The sequence below is a fragment of the Hyalella azteca genome, unplaced genomic scaffold (assembly GCF_000764305.2).
Source record: "Hyalella azteca isolate HAZT.00-mixed unplaced genomic scaffold, Hazt_2.0.2 contig90, whole genome shotgun sequence".
NCBI classification, from domain to species: Eukaryota; Metazoa; Arthropoda; class Malacostraca; order Amphipoda; family Hyalellidae; genus Hyalella; species Hyalella azteca.
The window spans coordinates 120115-140478 of record NW_025930451.1 but is presented as its reverse complement, the minus strand read 5'-3'; the positions used below and the strand labels follow the sequence as shown (position 1 = coordinate 140478).

Genomic DNA, 20364 nt, shown 5'->3' with positions numbered 1-20364 from the left:
TAAAGGACCTAAATTATACCTTGCTTATACTAGTTTCTACCAATACATCATTTCATATCAGAATATGGAACAAAAATCTAATAGAAAGTCGTCTAATTTGATTAAAATTGAACATCTACCCCGCTGCACGTAGTAAGGATCAAGATCGACGATTGTAAGGTTGGACTCGTCAAGTCCAACGAAGCTGAAGATAATGTGAGTGCAGAGGCTGGGGTCGATGTCGGATATTTGGAACTTGCCCAGAGATTCCCGGTACACTGACCAGCTTTGGTAGAAGCACGCTACCACCACAGGCCTTTGTGGTTCTAAAACAATAGGAGGTGGAAAGTTCATGCGCTGTTAAGAATTTGAAATTGCATCGATGAGATATTAGAAGAATGCAAACAGGTACACATATCAAAATTAAGCAATGAAGAAAAACTCCCTTAATTTGATAATGCGGCATAGGAGCTATAAGCAAATTTGATATAACGACTCAAAATGTACATTTGCAGATACCAGTCGAAGCGACCAAGTACAGTCAGTGTGCTATCATATTAACAAATAAGGAGAAAATGAAATTCGTAAATTAATAATTCCCCAAAAATAGTATGGAATCCGGCTTTAATGCAAATGAATGGAACCCAATAGCTAAAAACAAAGCAGTAAAACATGACCAAGACTGTATTTGAACATTGAGTTACAAATACTTCTAAATTCAATATAATATTTGATTAAAAAATTCTGAAGGGATTGATGCATTTAAGAAAGTAAAATCCGAATTCATTTCGTCAGAAAGAATGCATTTTCCCCCTCAATTTTACTTATGTATGAATTTTGTACATAAAATACTCGCAATCCTCAAAGCATGATTTTACTCAATCTGCAATAATTTTCATTCAGCTATAATATTTTTATAGGGGGACCATTATTTAAAGCAAACAATAACGACTTCGAATTCAAAATCAAGTCGTAACATTAATAAACAATCACGAATATGTTACAGAAATTAATAATCATTTTGGACTCACGATTAAGTTCGATGCTATAATCCCGCATCTCAGCGTTGATCGTCCTGAGGAGCGGATACTTGCCCGCCAGGCATTCGCCTTTGAAGTCGTCCGTGGATATGGCGAACGCACTCACTCCGCGCAGGCGCAGCCTCTTGGCCAGGTCTATCTAAGCAATAGAAATTAATTATATTATGTATTTATTAAATTTAATTCTACAAATTCAATTGAAAACCGACAATGGCGACATAAGTTATGTAGCCCGATGTAAGGGGACGTAATAGTCATGTAAATAATAGATTAGTAATTTATCTTTTAGGTTTTTAGTTACCACTGACGTGACCTGACGTAGGAATCTGCTATATCTTGTCATTCGTTTGTGCGATTCCACCACAGAGGTACGTGGTTCTTTTAGTCGTGTTTATTTGCAGTGTTGATAGTGCCCTAGTATTTAAGTGACGTTTAAGTGAATATTTTTAGTAATGTTCATTCCTGTATCTTCTGTCATCATGTCTTCCGTGCTATTGTGTATTTCTGCGTTTATTAGTTTATTCATTTCATTAGTTTTAATTTTGTGTTTTCGTTTTGCATGTGCAGAGGAGCTCCGAAATAAGGATTTGATCAGATCTTTATTGAAACTAGTTAGTCGGCCTACAGAAAGCGCACAGTTCTTGTTTTGTTTATTTCTTGCTTTGTAATCATTGATAGCTTGTTTCGATTATTATATTTTGTTCATTTATTCAGCTTTATTCAGTTATCCTTCTTAATGGCAATGATTATTATAACACGATCATAAGTAAATGTCTGGGGCCACTGACGGCTTTATTTCTATATCATTTATTTATTGAATGGGCCCCGACAGCATGAGCTTTGATACTCCCATTTTATCGTATCAAGTGTGCTACTTACAATTTGCGGTGGATGAAGCGCTGACTGCGTGCTTCCAGGATTTGCCATTGTAAAAAATTCTCGTGCTTTAAACAGGTACTTGCTGTACGAAATTAGTTTTACCAACAGTAGTACTCTACGCAACTATACTCAATATAAGCGTTCGTTGAAGGCACTAGCATCGCGATAAATTGTTTCAGATTTTGTTGACGGGCGGCTCAACCGGGTGGAATGAACTGTGTTTCTTTCTATGGAGTAGTAAGCAAGTATAGGGGTGAAGTTTTGACCAAACTGTTTTTCAAAACAATTAATTTCACTGATTATATTCATGGGGTTATATGTTGTACCAAGCTGCAGGGAAAGGAAATACCAAAACAAGTAACTGATGGATACAGGAACTGGAGTCAAGGAACTGAAAGATACAATTGAAGTCATTTTAATGGCTTTAAAAGCTTGAAAGTTCGTTGAGAAATTTAGTGAAGTTATTTGGGGACTAAACCATTATTTGATTATCATACTACTTGAGGAGATAACGAGCAGGACGTGAAAGTATTCAATCATGGAAGTTGCATCCAGCAATCACATTTAAGGGGGTTAACTGAACTAGTTGAAATCAAATGACTGAATTATTTGATATAAGCATGTAATATGATAAATTAATAACTTCGATTATCTATATGGCAGTTTGAAGAAAAAAGATGAATAACGCATGAATAATAAAATTGGAGCCTGTAGTAAATCGAATAATTTCAATTATAAACAAATATAAATTGATGACATCAACAACAATCACTTAACATGAATGTAAAAATTAGTATAACATGCAAACAATATAGAATTAGCTAATTAACCAACACTAGCCTACAAAGTAATAATGTGAAGTAAAATTTAAATAAAACAATGAAGATTTCAATAAAATAAAATAAGAATTAAGCTTTCAACATACAGACTGCCAAAGCTTCATTATCTCATCCCGACCCGGAAAGAACTAAATAATAATCAATAACTAATAAAAAAATGTTCATGCTTACTTGAAAATAGAAACCTACAGCTACTTCTCAGATATGAAAAAATTATCAATTCAACTTATTGATAATGACGCAAACGTAAGAGCTGAAAAAAGCTAAAAATATATTGCAAATGAATAATGAAAGATAAGTAAGAATATTTTTGATCAAAGATAGGGCTGAGAAACAAACTAGAGTTATTAGGCCCACCTAAATCAGATCAGAAATACGTTCTTTTAAATCTCATCCTACACTGCTCAATAAAGAGTTTTTACCACTGCATGTAATAGCTTACTTTCTCAGTAAGAGACAGTGAGTCGTCATAGCCGATCCACTCCGTGCCACCGTAGATGTACGGTGCTCGCTGCTCCTGTTCACGGGCGATAGACCAAACTATTCCTTCCGACTCTATTCGCTTGCAGATCTAAAAAAAACAAAAAAGTTATTTCAAGTCATGATTGGAATGAGTTTGTTCATTAAAAATTATATTATGGATCCGGGTATTTGCTTTAGAATGATAATTATGATGCCAGGAATTTGTCACTGCATACCACTCATTAAAGCCGGAATTATCCGCTTTTATCTCACAGCGTCACGAATAACTCAAGCTTAACCTGCACGAATTCTTTTACATGTTCCAGGCAACACTTCGTGGTCGTTTGAAGACTGGTATCATGGATACTATTACGTTACATGCTGCTCCAAGAGCTGATATCCTCGCAATAAATTGGCAGGGCGATGCTAATTTATGAAATATTTACTAAGAAACTCGGTTTTCAATATGAAATGACGGTTTCCGAGCAGCGACGGACAAGTTTACCTTAATCACAACGGGTGCTAGCAGCACGCAACAACCTCTAGTTTAAGTGCAATGATTTATGATTTTTTATCTTAACACATTTAGTACAATGATTTTATTTGTCTTAAATATTGCTCAGACTGACAATATTTGCAAGAATAGATTGTTCTCGATTTAACTTAGCATTCAAACGCATAATGAACGATTCAAAGATGTCTCGCATGAATTGGCAATTATAGTAAACACTGAATTGAGCACCGCCACCCACACATGCTGTCCGGGAACATCAAAGGCAATCACGGCCAAATAAGGTACGAGTGAGTCAACCTATCAGAGCGTTGCAACGAATTGGTTCCCCTAGCAACCACTTAAGGGGATGGTATACCCTTCGGAAAAACTTTTTTGTTTACGGACGGATCTTTCTGAAACTTCACACATATATGTAAAACCGCAAAAGAATCACATTTTGTTCGTGTGATTTTTTTCGAAAAAATGCATAGAAAACGTGAATTTCATAGAAAACGGCCAAAAAGGGGGTACTGTAGAAATCCTACTCCTCCTAGAGTTTTAAAGCTACAGCGATGAGACAGATACCATTTGATTCGTAAAGACCATACCAATCGAGTAACGAAGCCCGTTTTTTTTATTTTAGTCTTAGTTTTTTTTACACGCATTTAAATTTTTTTTTATTCATCAGATTTCCCTCCCCTCCTTCCCCCCATTTTGAGTCCAAACTATGCACAAATCTAAAAAAGGGCTTCGTTACTCGATAGGTATGGTCTTTACAAATAGAATGGTATATGTCTCATTGCTGTAGCTTCAAAACTCTAGGAGGAGTAGGATTTTCCGTGACAATAAGTTAAACTTTTCAGGAGAGCGCGACAAAGTCCCGCGCGCCTCGAAATAGGCAATCAATGTAGCATGGATACCAACTACACGCTTCTGTAGCTTCCTTCCACTCAAGGATGGTAGCAGCGACTTGTAGTACACCTCTCCGTACGAAGCGAGAAGGGTGACTGAGCCTTGATGCCAGAAACAACCATATATCTAGTGTTGGCCAGCGAATTTCCTCCCATCTAATTACTGAAGGAACTTCCCCCGCCCCCCTTTAAAGAGCAGCCGTGTACGTATAAATTCACAGACAGGGATCGCAGTGGTATAGTTGGAAAGCTCAGACTGTCAGCTTTAAGATGAGACTAAACAAGTAACTAAAGCGCAACTCAATCAGACACTATATTTAAAATGCTCAGCAGCTAATTACCTCGTATCTAATTAGTGAAGGAACTCCTCCACCCGCCCCCCTTTAAAGAGCCGTCATGTACGTATAAATTCACTTACAGAGATCGCAGTGGTATCATTGGATAGGGCAGAATGTCAGCTTTAAGATGATACTAAATACCAGAAAAGCCAAATCCGAAAATTTTAGGGTATACCTCCCCCTGGCCCTACCAGGCCTGTTGCAATATCACATCAGCAGGTAATAAACGGGCATTTGAAAAAAAAACATTTACACTTTTAAAAGGCCGCGCTATTTTTTCCCATCTGAACGAGTCATTGTTCAAGCCTAAACATGTATTTTTGTCAATGTACCACTTATCATTACGCTATTGTATGTATTCTGGGGTTATGCTAAGGAAAAACAGCTCCTTTCATAGTCAAACCTATAAATTTGATCCTACTTGGTCTTTCCACTCATTCACTCACTATGACACGAGATTCGAAGGCTTTCTCTGAATTCCGAATGAATGTCTGTGAAGCCATCTTCTTTATGGAACAGAAAAAATCGCACACTCTGAACCAACCGAATCTGAATGGCAGGGTGGCCCAGTGGTTACAGTTCAGAGTACCAAGATTGGCGCAGAGAGGCGCGGGTTCGATCCCAGCTCTGTGCGCCAGTTTCTGGTCAGAATCGGCAAGGAGGCCGGGCGGTTAAGCAAAGCAGAATTGTAGCAGTGAGTTGCGAGTTCGAGACCGCAAAATTCTGTGAATGTTCTGCGATGTTAAGAATCGGCGACAGGCCTACGGCCTAATAAACGTTGAAAACGCTATTATTATTATATTATTATAACCGCGCTCAATTTCACACGGACGCAAAAGGGAGACGAAGCTCTTTGAGAAATCTTTAGTTTTTTTACAAAAAGCGAAACACTAGAAAACTTTTGCAAACAGTGTCGCCATTTATGCCTGGGTGGAATACATGACCTTAAAATATGATGGAATTTATGAAACCAAAGTTGTAAGGTACCCAAGGACGGTTTCAAACTGATAAACAAACAAACTTTAGAACATTATATACAGAGGTGGGCAGTAGCGCGCTACATGTAGCGGCCGCTACTAGGGGCTCTACATTTAAGGTAATGTAGTGGTAGCGCCCGCTACATATTTAAGTAGCGATACGAGGTTTTGCCGCTACAGCGCTACCGCTACATTTATAGATAAAGCTTTAGATTTTACTTATGTGGACCGGCTACCCTCCAACAAAACTTTTTTGTTTAAGGACGGATCGTTTTGAAACTTGGTACAGATATGTAAAACAGAGATCTAAGACCTTTTTGTTCAAGTAAATTAAAAAAAAAAAATAAAGAAAACATGGAATTAATAGAAAACGGCATACCTTTTTTGAACAATGGTGTTACTTGAGCTTCTTTCCAGTCGGACGGCAAAGTTCCTTCGTTCAAGGTTTTTTGAAAGAATACTGTCAATGGGCCGGCCAGAACGGTTGCTAATTCTTTGAGCAATCTGGGATGGAAACCGTAACCGTCTGGTCCACATGACTTGTTGGGATTTAGAGCTACCAGGCGCTTGAGAACCTCTTCTTCGTGTATTTCAAAGCATGTTAACTTCGAGCCGACTGGGCGCTCCTCAATATCTGGAATACTGTTCAAGTCCTCATCTGTGAACACACTGCTGAACAACTGATTAAGAATGTTAGCCTTGCCCTCGTCAGAGGAAATCTTTCGTTGGTCTACTTTCAAATCAGAAATACCGTCATTTGACTTACATTTCGAACTAGCGTACAAAAAGAAGGCTTTCAGATTCTTTTTTGCATTTTTAGCAATATATTTTTCGAAGTTTTTCACTGCAGCGCGACAAACTTTTTTAGCTTGATTTCGAGCTCTGGCATACAGGTTATAATCAGACTCGCTGCGAGTTCGTAAATAACGCTTGTAGGCTTCTTTCTTGGTCTTTAGCTGAGTCTTAACTGCACTGTTCATCCACTGGGACTTTTTGACTCCTCCAAGCGTAATCTTGGGTACACAAGCATCAACTGCAGACATAACCGTGTCTCTGAGAAACGACCATGAATCAGCCACATTCATGTCCTTAATACAGTCTGAAATATTCGCCGCATTCACCGTTTCACGGAGTGTATCATAGTCGCCTTTCGCAAAGTTCAAAAGTTCACGCTTCCGAAGCGTCTTTTCTGCACAACACTTAATACTGAACAACAATGATTGGTGGTGGCTTTTGCCCAACGGAGCCTCGTGGCGAAGCTCATCTATCAGTGATTCTTCACTAGTAAACACAAGATCTAGAATATTTGGGGTCTGTTTACCCCTAAAATGGGTTGGCTTGGTGATGTTCTGGATTAAAAATGAGTCTCGCACAGACTCCAAGAACAAGGATGCTGGGTGATTCCCATCTCTTGGGGAAGATTCATTTGCCCAGTCTATTTCTGGATGGTTAATGTCACCAACGATCAACGTATGCGACCTGCTGAATGACATGCTCGGTAAAAGGCTGTTTAGTACTTTATTGTTATCAGAGAAGCTGTTAGGTGATCTGTAAATTACCCCCATGAGAAGGCTATCTTTGCCTTTTAGAGTAAGTTCGCACCACACTGATTCTCTAGCTGATTGATGCTCTGCAGATAAATTAACTTGCTGGGCCCCAAATGAGGTTCTAACCCACAGAGCTACACTTCTACTGCACTGCTCTTCATTTAAGTTATGAAAACAATCAAAACCTGGCAGCTGAAATTCAACAGGTACAATTTTCCCCCCGTGATTTTTAGGGAGTGTTTCTGTAATACAAATAATGTCTATACACTCGTTTGCGATCACAGCTAACAGTTCACTTTTCTTGTTCAAAACGGAATCCGAGTTCGTGTAAAAACATTTTAAAACTTTTTGTCCACTTTCACTTTGATGTATGCTGTTACTTCCTACATTATTTACAGGCCTTGATCTACGGACATCATTCCTACTAATTACTTGTCCTCCATCTCCTCTGACTGTCCGTGAGCAGCCGGTGTTGTCTTGGCAGCTTGGAAGTGATTGACCTGATTTTCCGTGCCTTTCCGCCTGATTCTCTCCTGCCACTTCTTGCGAAAAACCGCCCTTTCCAAGGGGGTGGAATCTTTCTTTACAAAAACTGACTTGTAATCAGCGGATTCTCCAAGCTTTCTCGCTGTTTTCAGCACGCTCCAGACCTGAGCAGAATCCTTTACAGTCACCAGCAGAGGTCTGAAGGTGTTGCCAGCAGTATCCTTCGAGCGTAGCCTCTTGCAAGATATAACATCAATCGATGAGTTGAGTACCTTGCTGCAACAGTCTACAACAAAGGCCGAGAGTCATCCATCACTCGGTCCTTCGCATCAGATGCGTTACTTTCAGGAATCCCAAACCAGACCAGGTTGGCCTTCCTACGTTCTCTATCAAGCAATTCACGTGAGCTTTCATTAGCGACTTCAGATAAATCAGCTGTCTTGTTCTTTACTTCCATTTCTTCCGTATTTTTCAACTGAGCCTTCACTTCAGTCAGCTCATTGCATAGCGAGCTCAGTTTATCACTCAGCGAGCGCACCATCTCACTCAAGGAGTTTACTACATCATTCAACAATTTCGACTCATTGCAGTGCTCTTCCACCAACTCCTCTCTTTTTCGAGCACCAAGAGTTGGTTTTTCGCCATCACGGCAAAACCAATGAAGCAATTTAGATTTCTGGAAAAATGTGTGCTCCTTAGAGCTCAACTTCGAACAGCTGATGCAAATGAGATCTTCGCATAGTTCACAGGTGACCATCTGGACTTCGCTCAAAAGATCTTTTTGCAGTACTTGAGTTTAATTTTATATTAGATGATTATAATTTTCTCTGGTGCCAACATTCACATAACCTGACAAAATCGAGGCGAGTCAGTTTATGTTTCAGTATTCTGGTCACAACATTTAATTGTGGCTTAACCATGACCTGGTGGAAAGATAGAAAACGGAATCTGCGTTTTTCATGATAGACTCACTATTCACTGGACCACATACAGGTACGGTGTCAATCTGGTGTCTCATTACATTCATTATAAATATAATATAAGTTTAGATAATCTGTAATTGAGACGTAATATTCACTAGTCGCGATAGAGATCGATGGGAAAGTACTAGATCAGAGTCAGCTTGGACAACATTACGTGATACATCACGCGTGACCTCAGTAGTGTGCTGAAGTCGTGATCCTATGAAAGGGCTGGGAACCTGAGTAAGGCCCCCCAGAAGCTAACGAGCACGCCGCGATGTAACTAGCACACGGACTTGGCATGTATTATTCATGTATAACGCAGTGACTATATTCGATCACCTCCAAGTATGAGAGGAGTCCGTCGCCCGACGAAGGGTCTCCTTCCAGAGCAGCAGCACCAACTCGATGATTCCTGCTGTCCGCCAAGAAGAAAGTCCGACCGAAAAGCGCAAGTCCAAGTATGATTTTTTCGGCGGGCACTCCCATCTCCAGTGCGTACGATACCGTGAAGTTCTGTCGAAATAATTTTATAATTTCAATCAAGTGGTGAGCATTTTTGTTAAAACGAATATCGAATTTTCGTACGACTCTTAACGGGAACGTCAATTTTTTAACAACTATTGGAGTCGAGCTCATGGAAAGCTACTCTGCAGAACTGACATTTTCATTCTACGATCAACTGCCAAATGAAAACTTGACTATTACTATACAGTGCTGTGATATTTTAAAAGCACCTCCGCGGCTCACAACTCATGTTTGGTATATTATCTGCAAAGACACTCAACATAATGAAGAGATAAAGAAAAACAACTTACGACATTATTAGTTCGAGCCAGGCCCGTTTCCCCCGATCGAGGGTAGAGTGGAGCATTGAGGCCGGTAATTCTTTCCCACTTCCCGTGATAATCGTAGGTAAGCAGGTACATAAAATCTTGGAAAATCAAATTTACTTTAAACCAGGAGCAAATAGAATTAAATGGGCATCCAGAACCAAAAAAAGAGGATGAAATTACTAACTTTGATCTGCCAAAAAATGTAAACAGAGTAGTAAACAGCGAACAGTGACACTGAACAGCAGTCAACGCAGAGCAGTAAACAGCAAACATCATAAACACAGCAGTAGTGAACTGCGCACAACAAGGCGAACGCTGTATGTCATGGGACCGCAAATAACATAGATGCTGCATTAAAAAAAATAGAAAATGAATTGAGAAAAGCATCAAATAACAGCACAACGAAGTATACACACCATTAACGTTCAATGCTTGAATGAACGGAGTAAAACCCATAGAAACAAGGCGCGCAAAAATGTTGAGCTGCGACGTATTTTTGACCCAAAGAAATATAATTTTCCCATAGCATCGTCTCGCTAGGCAAGTATTAAAGAGAGGCCCATTTGAATGTGCTAGTGACTTTTCCAAACGAGATGGAGAAATTTATTGTCTAGGCATCCGTCCACCTCGAAAGATGATGATGTCTGTCAGCACACAACTCGCTGTTGGCAGCGCTTCGAGTGACTGCCATCAGCGAGTTATCAGCTCTTCGAGTGACTGCCATCAGCGAGTTATCAGCTCTTCGAGTGACTGCCATCAGCGAGTTATCAGCGCTTCGAGTGACTCGCCACACCGATTCGGGGTAATACAGAACAAGATTTTTACAGCAAAATTAAACACGAGAGATCTCACCAACGTGCTCGGCGAGACCTGGGAGATCGTAGCCATCGTCGATTACGCTCTTGAGAGACATCACCGCCACGGTCAGGGAGAATCCTTCGGGCCTGAGAGCCTCTTTCAGTTCCTGCGGTGCGACGGTGCAACATAAATTCAGAATTTTTGAACATGGAACGGGAGAAGACACTTTCGAGGTATATTAAAAAGAAAAACTTGGTGCAAATAGTGCAATTTAGAGTTAGATAAATAAAATCACTCCTAATAATGAATAAAGAATGGTTTTCACTATCAAATAATATAAATATAACAATACTGTAGGATTTGCATAATAATTGGGAAACCATACTATCAGAGGTTACGGGGCGGACGCAAACAGCGTGCAGGGTTGAAAAAGAGCCAGTTTTATATACCTTAACTAAAGTAACATAGTTTCGCTTGTCTTCCGGGCGACCTTTTTGAATTTTTTGAGCTGGGTTTTGCCAGAAGATATCCAAGCCATCCAATTTGTAGCGCCTGCCACAAAAAAAAAAAGCATTTCCAGTTAGCATCGGTTTATCGATTTTGTGCATTGTTGTACGTTATCTGTGAGAAATTAATGAGTCAAGATGACTCGCATAGTAGTGCTATCTTGAATCTAAAATTATTCCTCTGACTGTTACTTGCGGGACAAATTAAGATCCAAATTCTTCTGCTTCGACAAAAAACTTGATGAAGTAGATATCTACATTATGATACCTTCTTTTCGGGAGGAATTGTCGTGTAGCATTAACTAAATAAAAATTACCAATATTTCTTCAAAATGGATATAATAAATAGCAATGTACAAGTGCACGAAAAAAAGAATAACGATACGAGATGTTAAATCGTCGATTCAACCATTTTAATTTCGTACATATTAAGAACATCACAGTTTATTTTATTTGGTTATTATTTTGCCAAATGCCACGTACGAACACCACAATCAACGTTTTTCATTTCTCTGGCGAGATTCAAAATTGATCAACCGATACTTCTTCAGTCCAGCATGAAGAATCGAACGAGAATAATCAACCGAGCCCAACTAGACTAGCCGTAAAAAATGTAAATAATGATCAACAAAATATAGAACATCGCGTACTTTGCGAAAAATGTTTATACTGATTACTTCAAATTTTCTAAAACCGAGTCGATGAAGGTTTTTCTAGTGCGTTGAGATGAAGCCATCTTAGAAAATCCTTCAGAGCCTTCCGTCCATCCTCCAATGGCCACGGTGACGTGCAGCGAGGGGACGCGTGCTTTTATGGCAACAAGTTGTCTGAACGCTCCTGTTGACATACGGAGATAAATTTAATTGTGTAAAACTCATTAGATTTATGATTGGCAACTGCTTAATATGGTCTAAATGACCGAAAATGAGCTTAGAACATACTGAGCAATGTGTTCTGCTCGCTGCTCGCGCTAAATGTTCTGCTCGCTGCGCGGTTTCACATATGACACTTTCACTTAATGACATGTTTTTCCAAAAATCGTGAAAATGATTTTTATAATTAATGATTTTTCATGATTTATAGTTTAAAATGCATCCGAAGTAAGATAAAATTAATACATTTTCTGATTTCAGATGAATTACAATATTTTCTGATTGCTGCTCTCCTTTGATATTCACCAGGTGCATATTCCAAACAACTACTCACAGAAAATAGAAATGATCATCACACAAACCGTTGCTACAAGGTTGCACGCTCACCTTCAGTGTCGTATTCAGCTTCTAGAGAAATGGTTGATCTGTCGTCGTCGAGACCAGCAAAGAGGAAGACCAGGTGGGTGCAGAGGCTGGGGTCGATGTCATCCAAACTGAACTTGCCAGCACCAACAGGCCTGAGCACTGACCAGCCCTCGATAAAGCAAGATATCACGGGACTACTTCCAGTAGAAACGCTGTGCTGAGCACTCATACCTGTAGAGGAGGCGAAGGCATTATTCTCATACGTGGCAACAAGTCAAGAATAAATTCATCTTGAAGAAAATAATTCAGTAAAATTATAAATAAATAGATTTATCATAACGCTTGGCGCTTTTCTCCAATATTTCCTGCTTCTTCTCATCTCCTTTGAAAGAAATAAAACCATAATAGACATCGATTTAGATGCATATCAATTAGTAACCTAATAATTATCGAATTCTGAATAAATTTTATAATGCTGGAAAATTTCCCAGCCCGCGATTCCTCCAAGTGCAATGCTCGAAGAACCAGCCCTCGCATCACTATAAAAACTTTTGTCTGTTCTTCCAAGCAACTATCATCGGATGATGATGATGCTTCAGAAATTAAAATTCAAAAGAAGTCAGAAGAAAATAAAAAAAACTCGAATAAAAATATTTTGTGCTCCAGCTGGCTGATGTATTCCTTGCGCACCTGAAGCCTAACAGTATTAAAAAACATCTAGAACTGAGCCTCATCCAATTTATAGATATTGTTAATTCCTTCGTTTTCAAGTTCTGTTCGGTTATCCTCAACCCTCTAAACTTTCAGAAGATTACATTGTAGCTGCGCTATACTTTCGGCTTTTGTTGTCCAGGTTGACGCTTTTGACAAGCAGAGTGCGCAACAATCGCTCCCGTTCTTTTTTAATGCTCAGCGTTTGGAGTGGTCGCTGAAGCGCGTACAGTGACCTGAATGGAGTTGCTAATGGGTATCTGGAATTTGAATTCATTTGGAATTTGAATTCATGTATTTGTGTTTGGTAATTTCAGGTAAAGGGCGCTTCAGATTCATTTCTGTCCCGTTTTTTCCCACGTGGAATCATTTTGAGGATGCTGTTGGAGCAGAGATTTTTCGGGGAAGGCTGTCCTCAACAATCAGTGACACCTACGTTTTTGTAGATCACTGGCTATAATTAAGGACCCAGAATCTCGACGCTAAGGAACTGATGCAGATCAATCAGAGCGGATTTATCAGACTTTATCATACGTTCTAGTTTTGGACGAAGTCCTGATTTCATCTACCGTTATTTTTCAAGGAAACGCAGATGCTTCAACAATCTCCACCTAATAGGATTCAGCTTTTGACGGATTTTTTGAGGTTGCATGGTACATTCAGTTCTAAAGTTATTGTCTTTATTGATAGAGGGGATCACATTTTCTAGGAATGGGTTATCAGCTTCTCCAATATAACATGTAGCCTGGAATTATCCACTTTTATTGGGTTTGACCAGTTTTTTTTTAAATTTGTCATTATTCCGTCAGGGGTAGCTACTGTATGCTGGAAGCTCTCCTGCAACACGGTATCTGAGAAGGTATCTCTGACCCAACTCGTTCACTGTGCATGGTTCTTGCGTTCAAAAAGAAGAAAGGTCTCGCTTAGTTAGCAGCAAGATTCCTTCCCAACAAGTACTTTGAATTGTCTTCTATCCAACAATATAGCGATTATTCTCCGTATATCCTGGTATAAAATATGCATTGGTCAAGATTCCTCCTATAATAAGAATTCTTTGAATCCTTTCTGATTATTGACATAAAAATATCCTGACAAAAGTTTCCCTCCATGTATGAGGAGGAGTATTGCAATATTAAACCAGTTCGTTGTTCTTAAACTCTTAAAATGTGCTAAAGGTTCATTCACACCAGCTGAAAATGAAGAGATACAAGCATTATGCCGGCAAGCTGTTATTAACACATTATATATATGTGTATAATATAATATTTGCACATCATATAGATGTATAATAAATATAATATCTATATATATTATATTATCTGTATGCATATCATATACATTCATATACCAGTGTAGATAGTCATGATAGTCAGTGTCATATATACCAGTGTAGATATGCCACAGTGGTAATACCAACTATCGAGAGCGGACGGAGATTACAAGGTTCCAACTGTAGGGAAATTTCCTTTGTTTACTCGCAGCTAGCGAAACAGACCGCAGTAATTATGCCTCTTCGATCTTGTAGAAGATTTTTGTACTCAATTCACTTAATATTAACGTCTGCCAATCTAGAATTATTTTGTATTGCAGTGTCAGAGCCCTAATTCAAAGAGCTTGAATATTTTTTACTGGTAAGCGATAGTTTGTTCTACACATGAGCATCAAAAAGAAGAATGAGCACAACAACTAACGAACAATTCCTTCAAATACGTCCTAGAGAAGAATTAAAATTAATGGTAATTCTGTATAGAGTTCTTTTTAATGAAGTCAGTCACAATTGGCACAGCGGCAGGCTGAACATGCATTCACCAACGCGTATAGATGTACACGGCGCTTAGCTTTCCGGTCACGACAGAATACGAAGCTTGATTGGAGGGATCCGTTATATCTTGCTATTATGTGCTCGACTCTGTAAACATCTGAAAGGTATTTATGGGTTCGTCGCGGAATACTTTGAAATTATTAGCTAGAACTAGCTGCAAGGGTATCTTGAATGCTACAATCTACAGATAGCCAGTTAAGTAGTATTTAGTTGCCTTGACGTACAGTAAGTCCTTGCAGATTTAATTATGTAAGCTCAGCGAGTCACATCATGCATGTTTCTGCAGCTTGCTCTGAGAATTATTTATCCACTGAAGAAAGACAGAATTACAAAACAAGCGTAGTGAATGATTTCATTAGACAAGTTTAGGTAACTCAAGTTTAGCAGGCCAGAGTATCGATGAAATGTTCACATATTGGATCACCTGTTCAGTTGAAATTCCACGTTCGTCAGTTGAACTTTACCCTCCTCGATAGGTGCAAATTGAATGAACATAGACACAATTCTTTCGCCAAGAAATGGAACGCTGACATCAAATAATTCCGTGAAAAACAGAAACATTCGTTTGGATACTCGTATTAATGTGGATCTTTAGTAAATTTAGAAGTTTGTTATGAAATATGGGACAACTCACCATTCACTAAGACTGCTATCACGCAGGCTTGTAGATAAACCGCGGTAATAGGATGCTCCCTCGTCATTGTTACATAAGGTAATTACCAACAACAAAAGCTAGTTTAGGTTTGCCGAGGAAGATTGTGCTATACGATTACTGCAGTAGGATTGCTTACGTATACGCTCGACGAAATCACACAACCAACTGAACACTGAAATTACTGACACTTGACTTGCCAGCCGAGAGCTCGTGTGTGGAGAAAAGCCCAAGAAGGCAAGCTTAGACAATTATTACCCAGGAAAACCTGGCACGAAACCGGATTCTCATCCGTTCAGAGAACTGATACTAAGTCCTGTTCACCTGAGGCGAAGAGTGAAGAACAATTGTGCATAAAAATAACAGTTCTTTCACGATGGGCGTCTATCTGACAAATTTAGAGGGCAAGGTAATGAAAAACTGGTAAATTAGAAAATAAATAGCTATATAATTGTAAAATCATTAATAATTTAATTTCAAATATCAGCAAAAACGAAACTCTCAATATTAAAGGTGTCAGACAACTTTGCGGCCGGACTCTCGGCCGCGTCTCACGGCCAATCTCCAAATTCAGTGTCCAAGGAATATCTCCCAAAGTAATGGGCGCAGCTCGATGAAACTTGATACATGTTTTTATTAGGACTTAACGGTGATGTTTAGCTCATGGAGAATTTTTACATTTCACCCACACTTGAAGCATTTCGTGCCGAAATTTTCAGTGACCAAGAAATTCCTTCTAAACCACTGAACAGATTTGAACGAAACTTTGAATATACAAACCAAACCTCCCAACGTTGATGTTTAGCTCGTGACAATTTTTTTTTCATTTTGCCTTCTTTTGCGAGTTATACGGCTATACGTATACGGCTCGTTGTCGATGCAAATTTAAAAATCGGCCTCAGAAATGCCGATCGTTTCTCCGTACATCCGTATAACTGGAATCGAAAAAAATTGTCATGAACTAAACATCACCGTTAGGAGGTTTGGTTTGTATATTCAAAGTTTCGTTCAAATTTGTTCAGTAGTTAAGGAGAAATTTCTTGGTCACTGCGAATTTCGTCCCGTATTGCTGTATAACTCGGGAATGAAGGTGAAATGGAAAAAACTCGAAAATGAAAGCAAAATCGAAAAAATTGTCATGAGCTAAAACAGTATATTCAAAGTTTCGTTCAAATTTGCCCAGTAGCTTAAAAGAAATTTCTTGGTCACTGCAAATTTCGGCTTGAATTGCCGTACAACTCACGAATGATGGTGAAATGGGGAAATTTTTACGAGCTGAACATCACCGATAGGTCGTAATGAATACGTGTACAAAGTTTCATCAGCTGCGTTCATTAGTTTGGAAGATATTGCTTGGTCATTGAATTTGGAGATTGGCCGTGAGACCGGCCGCGCGAGTTCGGCCGTAAATTTATCCGAGACGTCAAAACTGCAACTCTGGTCAAAAGAGAATATACTAAACTCTTGTGTTATGAATAATGTGTTATGATTCTTATTTGTCCGAGACTGAGTCTGTCGCCGTTGAAGATCCATATAAACAAAATTGAGCGGCATTTGTTATTCAAGTATTACATCTTAAACGAGAGACGCTCTCCAAATAGCGGAAAATAGTATAGGAGTGACTGTAATTTATGCAGTGCTCGTGTTGTTCGATTTGAATAAAATAAAGTACAGAAATGAATGCTTAAATTCGTATCAGTTAAATTTGTGTAATATTTATCGACGACATCTTTGAGAGTTTAACGGTATATAGGCTACAAATTGTAGAGGCTACAAAATTCACAAGGGCTAGACATCACTGTTAGGTCCTAAAAGACATACGTGTAAAGTTTAATTAAATTACGCTCATTAGTTTAGGAGATATTTCATGGTCGTTGTGTATGCGTAAAGTTTTGGAGACCGGCCGAAAGATTGGCCTCGAGTCCGGACATAAAATTGTCTAAGACATGCTTGTAGCAGTGAGCGTATGCTAATGATCAAACGTGAGCCTCGTTTAGAAGTGCTTAAAATTGCTAACCTGTTCTACTAGTAATGTTACTGTCATTCGCTGCACGCACAAGTTTCAAATTGTCGTACATGGAAAGAATTTTTCAAGTAAAAAAAATCAGTTGCTGTGGAACGTTTGCATCCTGAACAGGCCTTGAACGTTCATCGGCCCCAAGTAAATGGCATAAAAAGCAGTTCATTGTGCGATAAAATTGTATGGTATAATGCTAATATGACGTTTTTTGTGAGAATGTTATCCGCACTACTGCGCGGAATAGTACCTGTTGTAAGGCCTATAGACAGTGAAGTTAGAGTACTTTGTCTCTGGTGTCCCTGCGAGGCTGACTGAGCTATTATAGGCTGCAGTACGCTATTCTCAGGTACGAGTGAATATGGTTTAAGGGGAGCGTCTGGGTCCAAAATCGTCAATTTTGTCTTTTCCGGTTTTTAGTCTCACCTTAAAGCTGACATTCTGCCCTATCCAACGGTACCACTGCCATCTCTCTACGTTGATTTATGATTTCACGACATTTCATGAAAGGGGGGCGGGTGGGGGAGTTCTTTAAGTAATTAGATAGGAACTAATTAGCTGCTGTCTGACTCAGTGTGCCTCCGGGCTTTGTAGGGAGAGATGCGCATGTAGTTGCTCCCATCATCCTTGAGTGGAATAAAGCTCCAGAAACGTTTAGTTTGGAATCTATGCTACATTGAGCGCTTATTGTGGTGCGCGCGGGACTTTGTCGCGCTCGCCTCAACATTCACACTTATTGTCACGGAAAACCTATCTCCTCCTACAGTTTTCAAGCTACAGTATTGAGAGATATACCATTCGATTTGCAAAGGAGAGATCTACAGAATTGCGTATGAATTTTTGTTATTTCGTTATAGTTTGAGAAATATTTGGCAAAAAGGGGGGGGGAAGGGGGGAAAAATAAAAAATTTTACGAAAAATGACCCCACATCCACAAAAATTAGAATTTCGAAAAACGTATACGCAATGTTATAGATATGGTCTTTACGCATCGAATGATATGTCTCTCAATGTTGTAGCTTGAAAATCCTAGGAGGAGATAGATTTCTTGAGGACCCCCTTTTTTGCCGTTTTCTATGAATTTCACGTTTTCTATCAATTTTTTTGGAAAATTGACACGAACAAAAAAGTCTTAGATTTATGTTTTACATATGTGTACCAAGTTTCAAAGAAATCCGTCCGTAAATGAAAAAGTTAGTTTTTGACCCAGACGCTCCCCTTAATGCTCTTCAATAAGTGCATTTGAATTATTGTATTTTGGATTATTGAATTATCTTTCTGTATTGTTCATTTCGACATGTATTTATTTGTGTCATTTATTTGTCTCGGCAGGACAGAGTGAAGTCCCTCTCCTCTCAGTAGTATCTTTGTAGTTTAATAGTCTACCTAATTATGATAGCGATTCTAAACTGTTCTTCAATGTACTGACACTATTGGTCAAAACCCAGTCTAAGGGACAATTTCTGGCTACAAAATGTTACATGACCGATTGAAAATTATTGTTATAGATCGCAAAAATTGCTTCGTGCATAAATACTTCACACGAAACACTGCACAATATTTATATGCAGGAGATACGCTTCCCCCTAAGGAATGGGCGCGAGTCATATCCATAAACTAACGAAGCACTGGAGAAAAAAAATTGTCTCTGACAAACTTCATAGACATTAGTGATAGTTTAAACAAACCAATTCTGTACTGGCAACAAATGCAAGCAGATTCAAAGAAAAGTTTAATTATTGAAGGCGGAAATTTTAGGCCCAGTATTTCTCATAACTTGTAGCTTCATCGTCATCCGTGCGGAGCGCTGCCGAATAAAGAGTTTATTATATATTATCATACATAATAAACTGTACTATCAAATATAATATAATCTACATATACAATAATTTATATTATCAGATTATTTTTACCGGACGATCTGACTTTTTGGCCTGCATCATGAAATTAAGATCAAAATTACGTTATTAACATGAAGACTCGTCACATTTTTCCAACCATAGTTGTTGAATAATCGTTTCTCAAGTAAATAACATGTTTACAAAGGGCAAAAAATGAAAAATTTTCTTCCATCAATCCATAGAAATTATACAAGTACCAAACGATATTCAAAAGTTCGGGAACTGCAGTCCTACAATTTAAGCGTCTTGCTCTGACAGGCGTCTAAAATGAAAACAACGTCAATTACGACGTCGATGAACTTCAGATCAGCATTTAATATCGTCGATCTAATACGTCGATCGTATATATAATATCGATCAGCATATATAATACGTCGATCTAATTCTAATGCTGATCGATGAACTCCAGATCAGTATCTAATCGATGTAAATAAGTGACCATTAATCAGTGAGACATGAGATGAGCTTAATTTGATATTGAATCAACGTCGATTTTCGATATTTGGTTAGTGGCATAATTTTTATGTATCTTCTAAACCTTGAAAAATTAACAAAATTCAAGTGTTTAGAATATTAATCAATTTAAATTTCATCACACCTACGTTAGACTATGCCTGATAATCAACATATCGTAAAACTTCAGGCCTTCAACCAGCTTCTTTGAAGTTAATTAAGCTAGTATAAATGATCATTTTGTGACCCAAGACGGCACTTGGTGGGTTCGTCACACTGATCTGGATGGCTGGCTTATATGGGCGGATCTATATTGTGAATAAAACAATTTATTCATTTTGTGGGGAATAAGATATATTATTTGCTTTTACCAGATTAAAAATCCGTCACGATCCTACCGCGAGATGGAAGTAAACAGGAATTTAAAAGCAAAGAAAACAGCCAGAATATTAACCATTTCTATTAACCAATTATTATTATTATTAACCAATTATTAACCAATTAAGTAAACAGAACA

General features: G+C 38.6%; 1 protein-coding gene across 1 annotated transcript in view; it reads right to left on the bottom strand.

The window, feature by feature from the left end:
* The window catches only part of LOC108681358, a 38597-nt gene extending 22904 nt beyond the window's left edge, over positions 1-15693 (bottom strand). The window contains exons 1-10 of the mRNA XM_018170376.2: positions 15459-15693; positions 12313-12522; positions 11731-11890; positions 10997-11099; positions 10602-10713; positions 9732-9847; positions 9256-9429; positions 3180-3308; positions 1011-1158; positions 120-305 (exon numbers count right to left, since the gene is read on the bottom strand). Of these exons, the coding sequence (XP_018025865.1) occupies positions 120-305; positions 1011-1158; positions 3180-3308; positions 9256-9429; positions 9732-9847; positions 10602-10713; positions 10997-11099; positions 11731-11890; positions 12313-12522; positions 15459-15525 (1405 nt within the window). The 5' untranslated portion in view covers positions 15526-15693. The remainder of the gene's footprint in view (positions 1-119; positions 306-1010; positions 1159-3179; positions 3309-9255; positions 9430-9731; positions 9848-10601; positions 10714-10996; positions 11100-11730; positions 11891-12312; positions 12523-15458) is intronic.
* Between the last annotated feature and the right edge of the window lie 4671 nt (positions 15694-20364).